This window comes from Antedon mediterranea, chromosome 3, assembly GCF_964355755.1.
Source record: "Antedon mediterranea chromosome 3, ecAntMedi1.1, whole genome shotgun sequence".
In the NCBI taxonomy this organism is placed as follows: domain Eukaryota; kingdom Metazoa; phylum Echinodermata; class Crinoidea; order Comatulida; family Antedonidae; genus Antedon; species Antedon mediterranea.
In genome coordinates this window covers 566119-579281 of record NC_092672.1, presented here as the reverse complement: position 1 = coordinate 579281, position 13163 = coordinate 566119, and the positions used below count along the sequence as shown (strand labels likewise).

General features: G+C 32.7%; 2 protein-coding genes across 3 annotated transcripts; one reads left to right on the top strand and one right to left on the bottom strand.

Moving 5' to 3' along the window:
* Positions 1 to 87: 87 nt before the first annotated feature.
* On the bottom strand, positions 88 to 4219 carry LOC140043302 (uncharacterized). Of its 2 annotated transcripts, none has more exons than XM_072087799.1 (7): positions 4168 to 4219; positions 3598 to 3735; positions 3275 to 3503; positions 2543 to 2943; positions 2154 to 2227; positions 1976 to 2047; positions 88 to 820 (listed from the first exon to the last, which is right to left on the bottom strand). In XM_072087799.1, exons 2-7 carry the CDS (start codon positions 3712 to 3714, stop codon positions 616 to 618), a joined length of 1098 nt encoding a protein of 365 aa, XP_071943900.1. In that variant the 5' UTR covers positions 3715 to 3735; positions 4168 to 4219; the 3' UTR covers positions 88 to 615. The 2 variants fall into 2 exon arrangements, with proteins under 2 accessions (XP_071943900.1, XP_071943901.1); XM_072087800.1 differs by having other exon boundaries at positions 4112 to 4170.
* A 284-nt stretch (positions 4220 to 4503) lies between these two features.
* On the top strand, positions 4504 to 13089 carry LOC140044408 (E3 ubiquitin-protein ligase RNF10-like). The gene is made up of 16 exons (XM_072088899.1): positions 4504 to 4919; positions 5298 to 5470; positions 5745 to 5947; positions 6226 to 6501; positions 6769 to 6908; positions 7135 to 7199; positions 7462 to 7515; positions 7847 to 7922; positions 8118 to 8188; positions 8472 to 8706; positions 9035 to 9286; positions 9408 to 9509; positions 9692 to 9847; positions 10034 to 10095; positions 10211 to 10454; positions 10939 to 13089. The coding sequence occupies exons 1-16, from the start codon at positions 4820 to 4822 to the stop codon at positions 11046 to 11048; spliced, it is 2319 nt and encodes a 772-aa protein (XP_071945000.1). The 5' UTR covers positions 4504 to 4819; the 3' UTR covers positions 11049 to 13089.
* Positions 13090 to 13163: the final 74 nt, after the last annotated feature.

The window sequence follows — 13163 nt, the reverse complement described above, 5'->3', positions numbered from 1 at the left end:
AAGCCCACTAAAAAAAACATATGTACATTAACATAATTGCTTTATTTAAACATTATATACAACATTATCAATATACATTTAGTCCTTTTAACCTGCTTTCTCTATGTTTTTACACTATTTTTTTGCATTTACACATGTAATGTATTTACAATTACGGTAGTATTACTAGTAATAATAATTAATTAATATATCATGATTGGAATTTGAACTATTTAGCAACATTGTACATTACTATCTTTGTTACAGCTAAATTAATTTACAATGTATTTAAATTGCTGTCTCACATCATGATGCACAAACTATATTTAAACTTAAAATACTTTTCCATATTTTATAATTCATATTTACATATTTATCAAGGTACATTAAATCATGGAGGTATATAATGCATATATATCTTCATGATTAAATATTTTTAAATAATTTTAAAAATACATTATTACAAATACTTTTGAATTTCATTTACTGTAATTTTATTTGCATACAGCAATGTTTTAATTATCTTTTATATTTTTTACAGTACAGTTTTTTCTCCATGTGAAAGCACTTTACATTTTTATTATTTGCTCTACATGCAATCTCCCAAAACCATCTTAGGGAATCCATGAGTATAACTTAAGGGGTAAACCCACTTGGGCTACAAATTTCTAATGGACTTGGCGCATCGACTGGACTCCTAATGTTACGAAATTTGTCCATAATGATCTGTTGTAGTGATGTGAGTGACACTCCGCTGTAATCGCCCATTTGATCATAGGCATCGGATGCTGTTAAAAGACGCTTTGTACGAGGAGTTCGGCACGGTGTACGACCTGGTGATCTGTAAAATAAGATTTATAAGAAAATACTGATATTTCTATACTTGGTGAGTATACATAAAATAAACAGTTTATGATCTTTCAACAACAAACTCCTCTGAGTTAAGCTCCTGTCTACACTATCCCACTTTATGTGACAACAAACTCCTCTGAGTTAAGCTCCTGTCTACACTATCCCACTTTATGTGACAACAAACTCCTCTGAGTTAAGCTCCTGTCTACACTATCCCACTTTATGTGACAACAAACTCCTCTGAGTTAAGCTCCTGTCTACACTATCCCACTTTATGTGACAACAAACTCCTCTGAGTTAAGCTCCTGTCTACACTATCCCACTTTATGTCACAACAAACTCCTCTGAGTTAAGCTCCTGTCTACACTATCCCACTTTATGTGACAACAAACTCCTCTGAGTTAAGCTCCTGTCTACACTATCCCACTTTATGTGACAACAAACTCCTCTGAGTTAAGCTCCTGTCTACACTATCCCACTTTATGTGACAACAAACTCCTCTGAGTTAAGCTCCTGTCTACACTATTCCACTTTATGTGACAACAAACTCCTCTGAGTTAAGCTCCTGTCTACACTATTCTACTTTATGTGACAACAAACTCCTCTGGTCCAATAAAAACTGTAAATTAAAAAAGCTAGCCAGTGAGTTAAGCTCCTGTCTACACTATCCCACTTTATGTGACAACAAACTCCTCTGGTCCAATAAAAACTGTAAATTAAAAAAGCTAGCCAGTGAGTTAAGCTCCTGTCTACACTATCCCACTTTATGTAACAACAAACTCCTCTGGTCCAATAAAAACTGTAAATTAAAAAAGCTAGCCAGTGAGTTAAGCTCCTGTCTACACTATCCCACTTTATGTGACAACAAACTCCTCTGGTCCAATAAAAACTGTAAATTAAAAAAGCTAGCCAGTGAGTTAAGCTCCTGTCTACATGTGACAACAAACTCCTCTGGTCCAATAAAAACTTTAAATTAAAAACCTTGCCAGTTAAGCTCTGTCTACACTATCCCACTTTATGTGACAACAAAATCCAATAGATATCACTATCATATTTGGGCATATCATTACCATATTAAAGCTCATGACACTTTTTTTGTCAAATTGGTGTTATAGTGTAGACATAGCTTTAGCATTTAACTCACCGTTGCCCCTGTACAGACCGCAGTTTATCTTTAGAGAAAGATCTTATCTCATCATGAACACTAAGAATTGACCTGAAGACAACAAGTTAAGAGTTACTAATGCTTACACATCTCTTAAAAAAATACATAATAATTCAAATGACTTGAATGTTTTAACTTTTCTAATGTATTAACTTACTCTGTTTTCTTGAGTTTCTTTGTAGGTTTCACTATTTTTGGTGTCAAAAATTCACTTTTATCATCAGCAATAATCTATAAAAAGAAGTAAATATTCTGAATGTATTGTCACACAGCATGTCTCGTTTATAAATATGTTAATAGGTAGAATTCATAATCTAATTTAAATTATTTTCTTACAACCCAAAATTTTCAAAACTGTGACATCATAGATAAAACAACTTAACTTTCAAAACATTTATTTACGGACTCTGAGACTAAAAAATAACAAAATAGAATGCAATAACATAATGATATAATAAGGTCAGAGTTTGAAGGCAGATGACCTGAAAGATGAAGAAAAACATCTTGTGTTGAGGAAGCCTTAAAAAAGAAATGAAAATATTTTACCATGTTTGTTCTTTCTCTAAATGGTGTAGCCTTCCTGTATTTAGTACTAGATGGACTTGGTGACTTAAGTACAGGCTTACACTTTCTAGCACCGTTCTTAACATACATCTTCCTGCCTGTAGGTGTGTGGATTGATGGCCTTGGCTGAGGTATAACAGCTAAAAGTGGTTTCTCCGCAGAATTATGACCTGACCATGCTGATGGTGGGGAAAATGGTGGTGGCGGGGGTGGTGAGCAAAATGGTGGCGGGGGTGGTGAGCAAAATGGTGGCGGGGGTGGTGAGCAAAATGGTGGTGGCGGGGGTGGTGGAGGTGCCTGTGAAGGTGGACTTCTAATCTGGTTATTAATTGCTTTTCTCGCTGCTATTCGTCTGCTAAAACGTTTACCATTGTTTTTTGCCTCTGAAAACAAATAAATTTGTTTTAGAACATTTATAATTCTACAATTCATTTCAGACAGGTAGTAATTAAAAGCATCCTTTGATCGAGAATTGTTTGTTGCCTATAAAACAACAACAAAATATCCTCAGCTTTAAAAGTTTTTATTGCAACTAATTATCAGCGCTTTGAACTCAGAAATGTTGGTGTAATATTTTTGTATAGTTAGTTTTTAGTTAGCAATGTAACTGTAGCTTTTTATTCATTTCGATGTGAAGCTCTTTGTCACTTAACACTATGTAAATCACTATTATTATATGAGATTGAGAGGGTGTGTCTATAAAACAGTCCATACCTTGAGCATAATTGAATTCTTTCTGCATTTCAGCTTGTAGTCTTTCAGACTCATTTTCACACTCTTTTCTACTGATTGAATCCAACATGTAACTATCTCCTTTTATGGAAGTCATTAGTTTGCATTTCATAAAAGCAACAACTCCTCCATTTTCTTGTTCTTCTATCTTTTTCTTGGCTACAATTCCTTTCACTTTTTCTGGGTTTTCTGCGAGGTATTCCATTAAATTCTAAAACAAAATAAAAAATACAATTTATTAAAATGCTTCCTAGCTATTTTTGAATACAATACATAATATTAATAAGCTTAACAAGTTCCAGTACCTGCAAAGCACTGTATGTGTTCTCTGTGCCTTGTTCTTCAAATTCTTCAGCTGTAACTTGCTGGCAGTAAGTTTTGCGTAGCGGAGTTTCTGGATCATACTCGCCAAATTCTTCCATACTTCTTGCTTATTTACCTATCTATTAAATATTATTGCAAAATGAAGAAAATAAAGAAATAAAAATAATAATTAATATTTGGTCATTGTATTAGTTTTTATTAATTTAGGCTAGGCCTAGGTGGATCTAGGCAATAGGAAGGACAGGACTAACCTAGGCCCATCCATTCTAGGCCTATCTGATTAGTTACTGCTGATACTATAAATTACGAGCCTGCTGTCGCTGAGCTCTCAGCAGTCTCACTCATGCTGGCAATCTCTCCTCCTCAACTCAGACTGTGAGTGTGAGTCGAGTGTGAGGCTAAAATATAGGCCTACCTAGCCTACAATCCCCTTTTCTGCTAATTTAACCCATTTCAAAACCAACTACGTAGAGACTTAGTAGGATCATTACATACTTGTTGAATAATTACAATAATTATAGTAAATAAAACATATAAAAGCAGAAATTTACTAATGATGCTGCGACAAAATTCAAATCTGCCGCTCCTTGGTCAAGCTATCTGCTGCCCTCTCTCTTCTGCATACGATGGTAAAAGGTAAAATACGGACCTATTATGAAATTAAAATGTATATTTTTGTCTTTATTTTTACATTTATTTATTCCTAAATTATTTCATTACTATTTAACTTTTAAAAATATTAATAAATTATATATATATTGATTGACTTTCTATTAGATTTCCATTGGGCGTGACTAAAATGTAAACAATTTTGAAATTCAAAGAGTAATCAGTTCGTCGTTAATGTAACTTTATTATTTTACATGCTACAGCACCCGGCGGCTCGCCATTTTGAAGAGCAAAAGTGATTTTACGGAACAACAAATATCGCCCAAAAATTGGTCTTTTTTTGACCAAATTTTGGTAAAAGCGGCAAATAAAACTTAACTTGTGCATTCAAGCACAAGTTAAATAACATTATAGAACTAAATTTAATATAAAACTTGCAAATTCTCTGCAGTCATTTATCAGACAGCAGATTTTTCTTTCGTTGACTTGTGCAATCATGGAGCAGTGAAATGAAGCCCATAAGCCCGGTCAGCATTGTGTCTCCTTTCGGGGTAAACGGCCAAGATATTAGGCCTCAATTAGATTTATCAGTCGATGCTAGAAGAAGAGGAAGTAGAAATGGAAGTGAAATCTTCATCACGTCTTTTGTCGAGTGGTGGGAATGCCAGATGTTCTCAACTTGATAAAGCAAAAGGTTCGATGAAAAAAAAAAAACCCCTTTTTTTTCAATTGAGTTTGTATTGGTCCACTACTACTACCCTACTACTAAATACTAAATAAATGTCTAATATAAAATTGTAATGGGTATAGGCACTTTATATATTAAGTTAAGGAAGGGTGATCGATATAAATAATTCATATTTGGTGTAGCAGTAGGATATCCTCTAGGCCTAGTTAAATTCATGTATTATTTGATATAAAATTATATACCGTATTCTTTGAAAATAGTCAACTTGTCCTGACAATAATATAAAAGATAAAATGAACGAATGCTATTGGTGAATGTATTCTTGGTTTAGTTCTGTTTCTAATAAACAATTTTATTTTTACCATTGATTCTTTTTTTTTTCAGACAATATTCGAGCTACTGGCAATGGATCTCCACGTTACAATAAACGCAGAGACCCTCCGTTGCAAAAAGGAGAGGTTACTAACTCAGCACGTAGTAGACCTCTACCCAAATTTAGAGGCCTTGATAAAAGGCCTAGAGGACGGAATACTACAGGCAGTGGTAGACGGGATGAGGTAAAATACAACTTAAATTTTTTCTGGAGTGTATTTGACTTCTATCCAGGCTTTCTATTTTTAGAAACATTTTTAAAAGTTGGCTGTTTTAATCCAGTGCTATAATACTGTATAATAAAAACAAAATACAGAGTAACATAAATATACAACCAATAATGAACATAATTAATATAATGCAAGAAAGTTTGTGCTACAAATATACAGTAGGTAGGTCATGGGTTTAAAAAATATAACAAAATTAACATTGCCTTTACTGTACTTGTCTTTATTTCAGGTGACACATGCCCAAAGGGCTGAATATGGCTCAGCCCTACAACATGGCCCTAAGAAGGTTAACCTAAACCACTTGATCAACTTCACATTCGCACCACGAGATTCATACGGAGATGGATCCGGAAGCGGTGGCGCACTTCATGGTCGCGGCAAATGGAATAAAAGACGACCACGATACAATAAAGAGCAATTTCTTCAGGCAAAGTGAGAACCGATGATTCAAATTTATCGGATAAATTTAAGATTTGATGATTAATAATATTCTAGTTAGAGTATTATCAACTAAATGTAACTTTGCAATTTTGTTTTGTAAAATATTCATTTAGTCAAATGAATTTGAAGATTTGCTTTTAACAAACCAATATTTTAATCATAACTTAGATTGTAAAAAGTTATTTACAGTCTTATTTAACAGTTATGTTGTCATTTTTTCAATATCAATATGAGTTTGTTTCAAATTCATTTGTACTTTTCTGTTTCAGTTGTCAGTTTGTGGTAAGAGCGAACCATGACTATGCGGTACACTCGGCCGATGCCGACATCCTTGTTGATTGGGATCTCATTGAGCGTGTGTGCATATTCAGTCACGAGGAGACATGTTGTCCGATCTGTCTATACCCACCTACAGTAGCCAAGATGACACGATGTGGTCATGTCTACTGCTGGTCATGCATCCTCCATTATCTATCTCTCGGGGAACGTAGTTGGAGAAAATGTCCAATATGTGATGAAGGCATCGTTGAGAAGGATCTTAAAAGGCAAGCACATACTTAATAAATAATTAACATTTTATAAATTTTAAATTTTTATTCAATTTTAACTTCTTATTATATGAACTTAAACATTTTATAATCAAGAGTTTTATATTTGTTGAAATGTGTATGTATGTGTGTGTAATCCATCTCTTTCTTGTGTTAATTGCCCCAAGAGGAATGAATAAAGACACTGATAATGATAAACTAAGTTTACTGCTTCTTTCATGACTAAAAAATGTAATATAACATTTTTATTTTTTATATATACAGTGTAATTGCTGTGGCAACTCAAAGTTATCCTGTTGGTGAACAGGTCACCATGCGGTTAATGAAGCGTGAGAAGGGGTCAGTGGTAGCTGTCCCTGTCTCACATGAGTTGCACAAAAGTAACGATCCTTTTAAATTAGGAGGTATGTATGTTCAGTATAAACATGGAAACTGGCACTCATAAATTTAATTGTAGTTAATTTTTCGAATAAAGTTGTGAAAATTGAACCGCTAATATAGGAAGTCATTTTCATAATGATATTACAAAATTAGCTAGAAAACTGTCAATTTTAACTGGAGTTCATGTGTTCAGTTATTGCAATAACTATTGATCAATGATGATAATTTGAATATTTGAAATCTTTTCAGATGACGTTACTAAAGCATGCTTTGTTAAGTTGCTAACGACTACAAATCTACAAATACTTGATGAGGTAAAAGGAGTGGTTTATCCAGAACATAAATCAGAAGAATAGGACATTAACAGTTTCAACTAATCTAAACTGTGTATTTAGACAGTGTGTTATGATATTATTAAAAAGTCTCTTTGTAATATTTATTGCTACATTATAGAACAAAACATAACAAGACGCAGGAGTATTACAAAAAAAAATCAACCCTTAAAGCTGGAATGCTTAAGTCACAACTTAAAGCTGGAATGCTTAAGTCACAACTTAGTATTGTTTTACATTTCAGATCATAAGACCAGAGAAAGAAATGCTTCAGTTCCAACTAAGCACATGTGAAGATGTAAGTAATTGTAAATAATAATATTTTATATGAATTTCCTAAAATGTTCAATTTGCATACCCAAGCTTATATGACTAGATTCCTCCATAATTTCCTATCTGCCATTGTGACAGCCAGTTCCTCTCTCTGCATACCAGGCTCCATCTTTCGTACATCAATGTATGCGAGTGGTTTTATAACACAAAAATGACAATATTTGAAACCTGGGTAAAGATTGGGAGCATTTTCATCAAAGTGTAATTTAAATTGTTTAATTTATCCAACATTCTATTTGATCTTGTATGAAATTAAATCTAAGCACCGTTTATTCTTAAAACTTTTTTTTTATCAGGACTTTGAGCGGACATTCATAGAAGCTGCCATCAAACTTCATCAAGAGAGAGAAGATGCTCTATTAAGTCAGATGGGTGTGTATATTTTGAGTGGAAATAATTAGTGGATGTAACATTCAAATTTTAGCTAGGCCTACAGAATCCACCCTTTTAACAGTTTTTTTAATTTAAGTGAAACTTAATATAGATGTAGAAAGGATTAAAATGTTTAAACATGTTTAAAAAGATAATTACTATTATTATTTTTTATTTTTCATTTAATATTGACAGAGGATTTTGTAGAAAAGTCAGATGACAATCTTGCAGAAGATCAACACTTTGATATTTCTACATCAGCTGAGGTTAGAGAAACTGCAATCTCCGTCTACACTATCAAACTTTATGTGACAAAAAAATGTGATGTGCCTAATGGAGATGATGTCATATCACTACCATATTTAGTGATATCACTACCATATTTAGGCACATCACACTTTTTTTAAATCAAACTGGTTTGATAGTGTAGGCAGAGTATTACTAAATAAATTAGTGTAGGCTGGTAGTTACTTACTTAGTAGTTACTTTTGAAGTTTCCAGCACAGTATTAAATGTTCTGAATATTCATAGTGATTCCTTCTTTTCCAGGAGTCTTTTGCATCTGTAAATTTGGATGAAGATGAGACTAAACAATTTAAGTCTCCTTCCTTAAGTCCACAACCACCAGATAATACAGATAAACAAGTAAAGAAAGTAGAATGCAGTATGGGACAATCCCCAGATTCGGTGAACGATATTAAGAAAGATGGTAGTTGGAGAGAAGATGGTAACCGTCGTCGTCGGCAAAGTAGTGAAACAGAGCACACCTATTATTTCTATCAAGGTATTTCATTCATTCATTCAATATTTTAATTCAGAATCTCTGGTCCATAGAAAGTAAAATGACCTATAAATTAATTTTTTTTTAAGTACTAATTAAAAAAAAGTACTAATTACTACTCATTTCACCTGGAGAGCATCTTTGACTTGTATAACAGTTTAAGAAACCATTAAACTGATACAGATTATATTGATTTTATTATTAAGACAATTTCATAAAAAATGCAAAGGAATAGAAGTATGCAATCATGCTGTTGTGTGTGATGTCCAATTTCCCAAAATGATGACTTTAATAGTTCAACATAAAAAGAAAATGTTGATTTCCTTTTTAGCTGCTGACAGCCAACACTTGTACGTCCACTCACTGAATGCAAGATGCTTAGTTAGTGAATATGGAAGTCTTAGTGAATGTCCAGAAACAATCAGTGGTCAAGTCATTGAAATTGAACACCTAACAATGACCCAAGAACTCAGAAAACGTTATCGCTATCTGAAGCATCTGCCGTTGACCTGTGAGTTCCGGGTGTGTGAACTGAAGCTTAAACCACCACTCGTTTCCAAGGAAACCATCAAAGCTTTTTCAGGTAAGTTTTTTCCATTAAAAAATAATATGTACACATATTGGCATACAATGGCAATAAAGAGCTATTTGTTGGACGTAAGTTATTATGTTTTATGCTAACATGGACGTTTGTCATTTTGTAGATGAATTTCAAAGGAAGAAAAGAGCTAGGGATAAAAAAGTGAGAGAAGAAAAAAAACGATCACAGAAAATTGAACTTGAAGAAGGAAGAAGGCAAGGGAAATGTAAGTTGTCTTTGATTATGTTTTGATTCAAATTTGGTAGTTAAATCCCATCTCATCAACTTGTGGTCAAAACGGGCAATCGCTGCACTGACACAAAAACAGTGTTTCCTTATAAATTTAAAGTTTTTTACAATAACAAAATACTGATACTAAATATAACTGATATAAAATGCCTTTTGTAGATCCATCGCCAAGAATGTCCATGCAGAGTCATAGACATTTTCCAGATTTTGCTCAAGAAGATGAGGTACAAGTGTCTTCTCCAACTTTGTCCATTGAGTCAGCTTCTCCTCAAGATGAGAGTCATGCGGTGTTTGATACTGAGTCTTCGGGCAACTGTAAGTAACTTTAGTTTCTTTCATACATGAATTTGGTTTTATACAAGATATAATTAGATGTTAATGTCTGCTTACTAGCCATGTTATCTAATGTATACATTGTTAACCCTTGTTGATTTTATACTGTTTGACACTTGAATGTAGATACATTACATTTATCTAATATTAAAATGTAAATGTTTTTAGGTGATAAGGAATTGGGAAATGTTGAAAATTCATATCATGTTGCTGTTCCTTCATTTGCACAGGTGAGTGAGTTGAAAATCGTTTTTTTTTTTTTTTTAACTTCTATGTTAAATATTACAGCCATAATTTACCATTATAAAGTTTGATCTCAATATATATATATTCTTATTTTGGTAGATGTTACGGACTGCCTCAGCTAAGCCGCAAGAAGCCTGGCCTAATCTGTCCCAGAACCCCAAGCCAACCCTGGCTGCAGCTGCTCCAGTCTGGCATAGGTCTGCTGCTCCTCCTCTAGGCCCTGATGGAAGTGATGATGAAAATGAAGATTATATTCCAGTGCCAACGTACAAGGACTCGTTCAGTAATGCTATTCAGGATGCCCTTGATAAAGCAGCCATGAAAGGTCAAACTGAAAAACTAGGTCAGTTCTTTTGTAGTTTTTATATAAACTACCAAATTTAAATTAGTTCAAAGCAGAGAGATTCAGATTTTACTGATACAACAGTAGTTGACATATATAAAAAGAAAATAAATAATAAAAATTAAATAAATAGAAAAGTTTAAGCTTGAAGGAAAAGTAGCACAAATGTCAACTTATTTCAATTGTATTAATTATTCCTTCAAAATAAAATTTATAAACCAATTTATTTTTTAAAAGTACATTAATGCAATATCATTATTTTCATTATCTCCATTGAGATCTAGCCACTAATACCCACATCACTGTCATTTTTCAGTGTTTATTGAATTATACTATAAAGAGAAATTACATTAACTGGTACATTAAAGAGAAATTACATTAACTGGTACATTAAAGAGAAATTACATTAACTGGTACATTATAAAGAAATTACATTAACTGGTACCTGTAAAATAATAGTTAATCAATTGTATTATCTTTATAGATGAACGACTGGCATCACCTGAAGGCTCTCCAGGCGGTAAAAAAGGAAAGAAAGGAAAAAAGAAACAAAAACAACTCCTCTTCTCTACAGCTGGACAACGGTTCAAGTAACAGCTACTATGTTTGATGTGACTATCCTAATTATTAAGCTCTGGCTACTCTTTCATTGACAAAATATGGTGGTGATGTGCCCAAATATGGTGGTGATGTGCCCAAATATGGTGGTGATGTGCCCAAATATGGTAGTGATATGCCCAACTATGGTAGTGATATGCCCAAATATGGTGGTGATGTGCCCAAATATGGTAGTGATGTGCCCAACTATGGTAGTGATATGCCCAACTATGGTAGTGATGTGACATCATCGTATCCGTATATGGGCACATCACATAAAGTGATAGTGTAGACAGAGCTTTAGCAGCTGCAGTGTGGCATTAGTTATTGTGGATATAGCTTTGACAGATAAGCATTTGTATTGCAGCTGTGTTTACAGTGCTTGACTTGCTAATTGTACTGTACATCAAGTTGATTTATATTGCTACTAGAATCTAAAGCCAATTAATTGTGTTTACCATTTTACATGAAAATAATATCTAATCGTTAAGTACTGTATTATTAATGACATTTTCTTAGGAGAAACGGGATAATATTGTAATGTTATGTAATTGTATTGGTAAGAACTTCAGAGTGTTACAAATGTTGTATATATTAAGTATTCAAATATTCAACAGATTTAAATTATTAAATGTTGCCATTGAGTTATTATACAACTAGAGGGCTAACTTCAAGAGCTAACTAAGGCTGTTTCTGCAGGCAAAACAAAATTATCGGTTAATGTTTTAACCAATAAAGTGTGCATGATCAGTCATTACCAAACAACCAGATGCCCAATCACATCGCAAAAATTTGACCTTCAGGTAAAAAATTAAAAATTGTCGCATTTGTCCAATAATCTGATTTGAATGAGATAATTATAATTTAATTTTTGATTGGAATCTGTTGAACCCCACAGGCAGTTTATCAGTTAATTATTAGTTAATTTGTAACTGTTAATTTTTGGGTTACCTTAAATAACTAGCTTAGACTGTATACAACAATAGCTTGAACTCAAGGTATCAACTCTGCTTCAGTGGTTTTGTTCCAAACTCATTACTCATGATTACTCATTACATTTAAACTCATCATGATTACTCATTACATTTAAACTCATTACTCATGATTACTCATTACATTTAAACTCATTACTCATGATTACTCATTACATTTAAACTCATATGTCAGTATTATGGTATATGCCTGATAGGATGCTTTATAATTAATATAGAAAATATTAAAATTATTTACTAAAATAAGGAATAATTGAAAGTTAGTTTTAAAGGACTTAGTCTTCATATTGAGATTTGTATTTAGACAAGTTTTTATTTTACAAACCATCTTACTGTGATACTGACAGTGTAATTAAGTGCCTAGATTATCTTGTTGTTGTGATTAAGACCTGTCTACACTATCAATCAAACTGTATGCTATGTGCCCATATATGGACATGATGTTTATATTATTACCATATTTGGCACATCACACTTTCTTTGTCAAACTAGTTTGATAGTGTAGACAGAGCTTTAAGCAGTCAACACCCCACAAAAAACACTAAAACACCTGATTTCCTGTCTCAGACGGGTTTTCAGATTGAATAATTTGGTAATTTCGAACCATAAGAAAATATTCATACTTCATTATTGTAAGATCTGTCAACATTTTAGTTTTTTTGTGAAACAGTGTCCAGTGTGAATTTAATTTGTAATTTAATTTCAAATTTGGGAACCACATGAGCAATACTGCATAATGTTGTATTTGCTTTAAATTGTAATTTCTTTTTTTTAAAAAGAAAATACACAATTTTGTATTTTGTTTTTTTAGTTTACACATATTTCTTTCCTTTCTAGTTTTAAGTGTGTGAATAATTGTTTAATTTGTGAAGAGATATCATTTGCTGGGGTAAGTTTAATGTACCGTACTGTATTGCTTACAGTACTAGCAATTAATATAAATACAGAAAATAGAATTTTGATTTTACATCTCTCATTAATTTAACCATTATAAATTAAAAGGTTAAAGATAGACATGCTGAAAATATATAAATATTAAAATTAATATGGTAAAAAGAAATTATTGTTGTTTGAGATCTTTCTTAAAAGTTGGATTGAGGGCGCTATTCACTTTTTTGAT

Coding starts and splice junctions, on each gene's coding strand:
- LOC140044408 (XM_072088899.1), top strand. CDS start 4,820: ATGCTAGAAGAAGAGGAAGTAGAAATGGAAGTGAAATCTTCATCACGT. Junction 6,909..7,134: donor CGATCCTTTTAAATTAGGAG/GTATGTATGTTC, acceptor AAATCTTTTCAG/ATGACGTTACTAAAGCATGC. Junction 7,923..8,117: donor TGCTCTATTAAGTCAGATGG/GTGTGTATATTT, acceptor TAATATTGACAG/AGGATTTTGTAGAAAAGTCA.
- LOC140043302 (XM_072087799.1), bottom strand. CDS start 3,714: ATGGAAGAATTTGGCGAGTATGATCCAGAAACTCCGCTACGCAAAACT. Junction 3,504..3,597: donor ACACATACAGTGCTTTGCAG/GTACTGGAACTT, acceptor ATTTTGTTTTAG/AATTTAATGGAATACCTCGC. Junction 2,944..3,274: donor AGAATTCAATTATGCTCAAG/GTATGGACTGTT, acceptor ATTTGTTTTCAG/AGGCAAAAAACAATGGTAAA.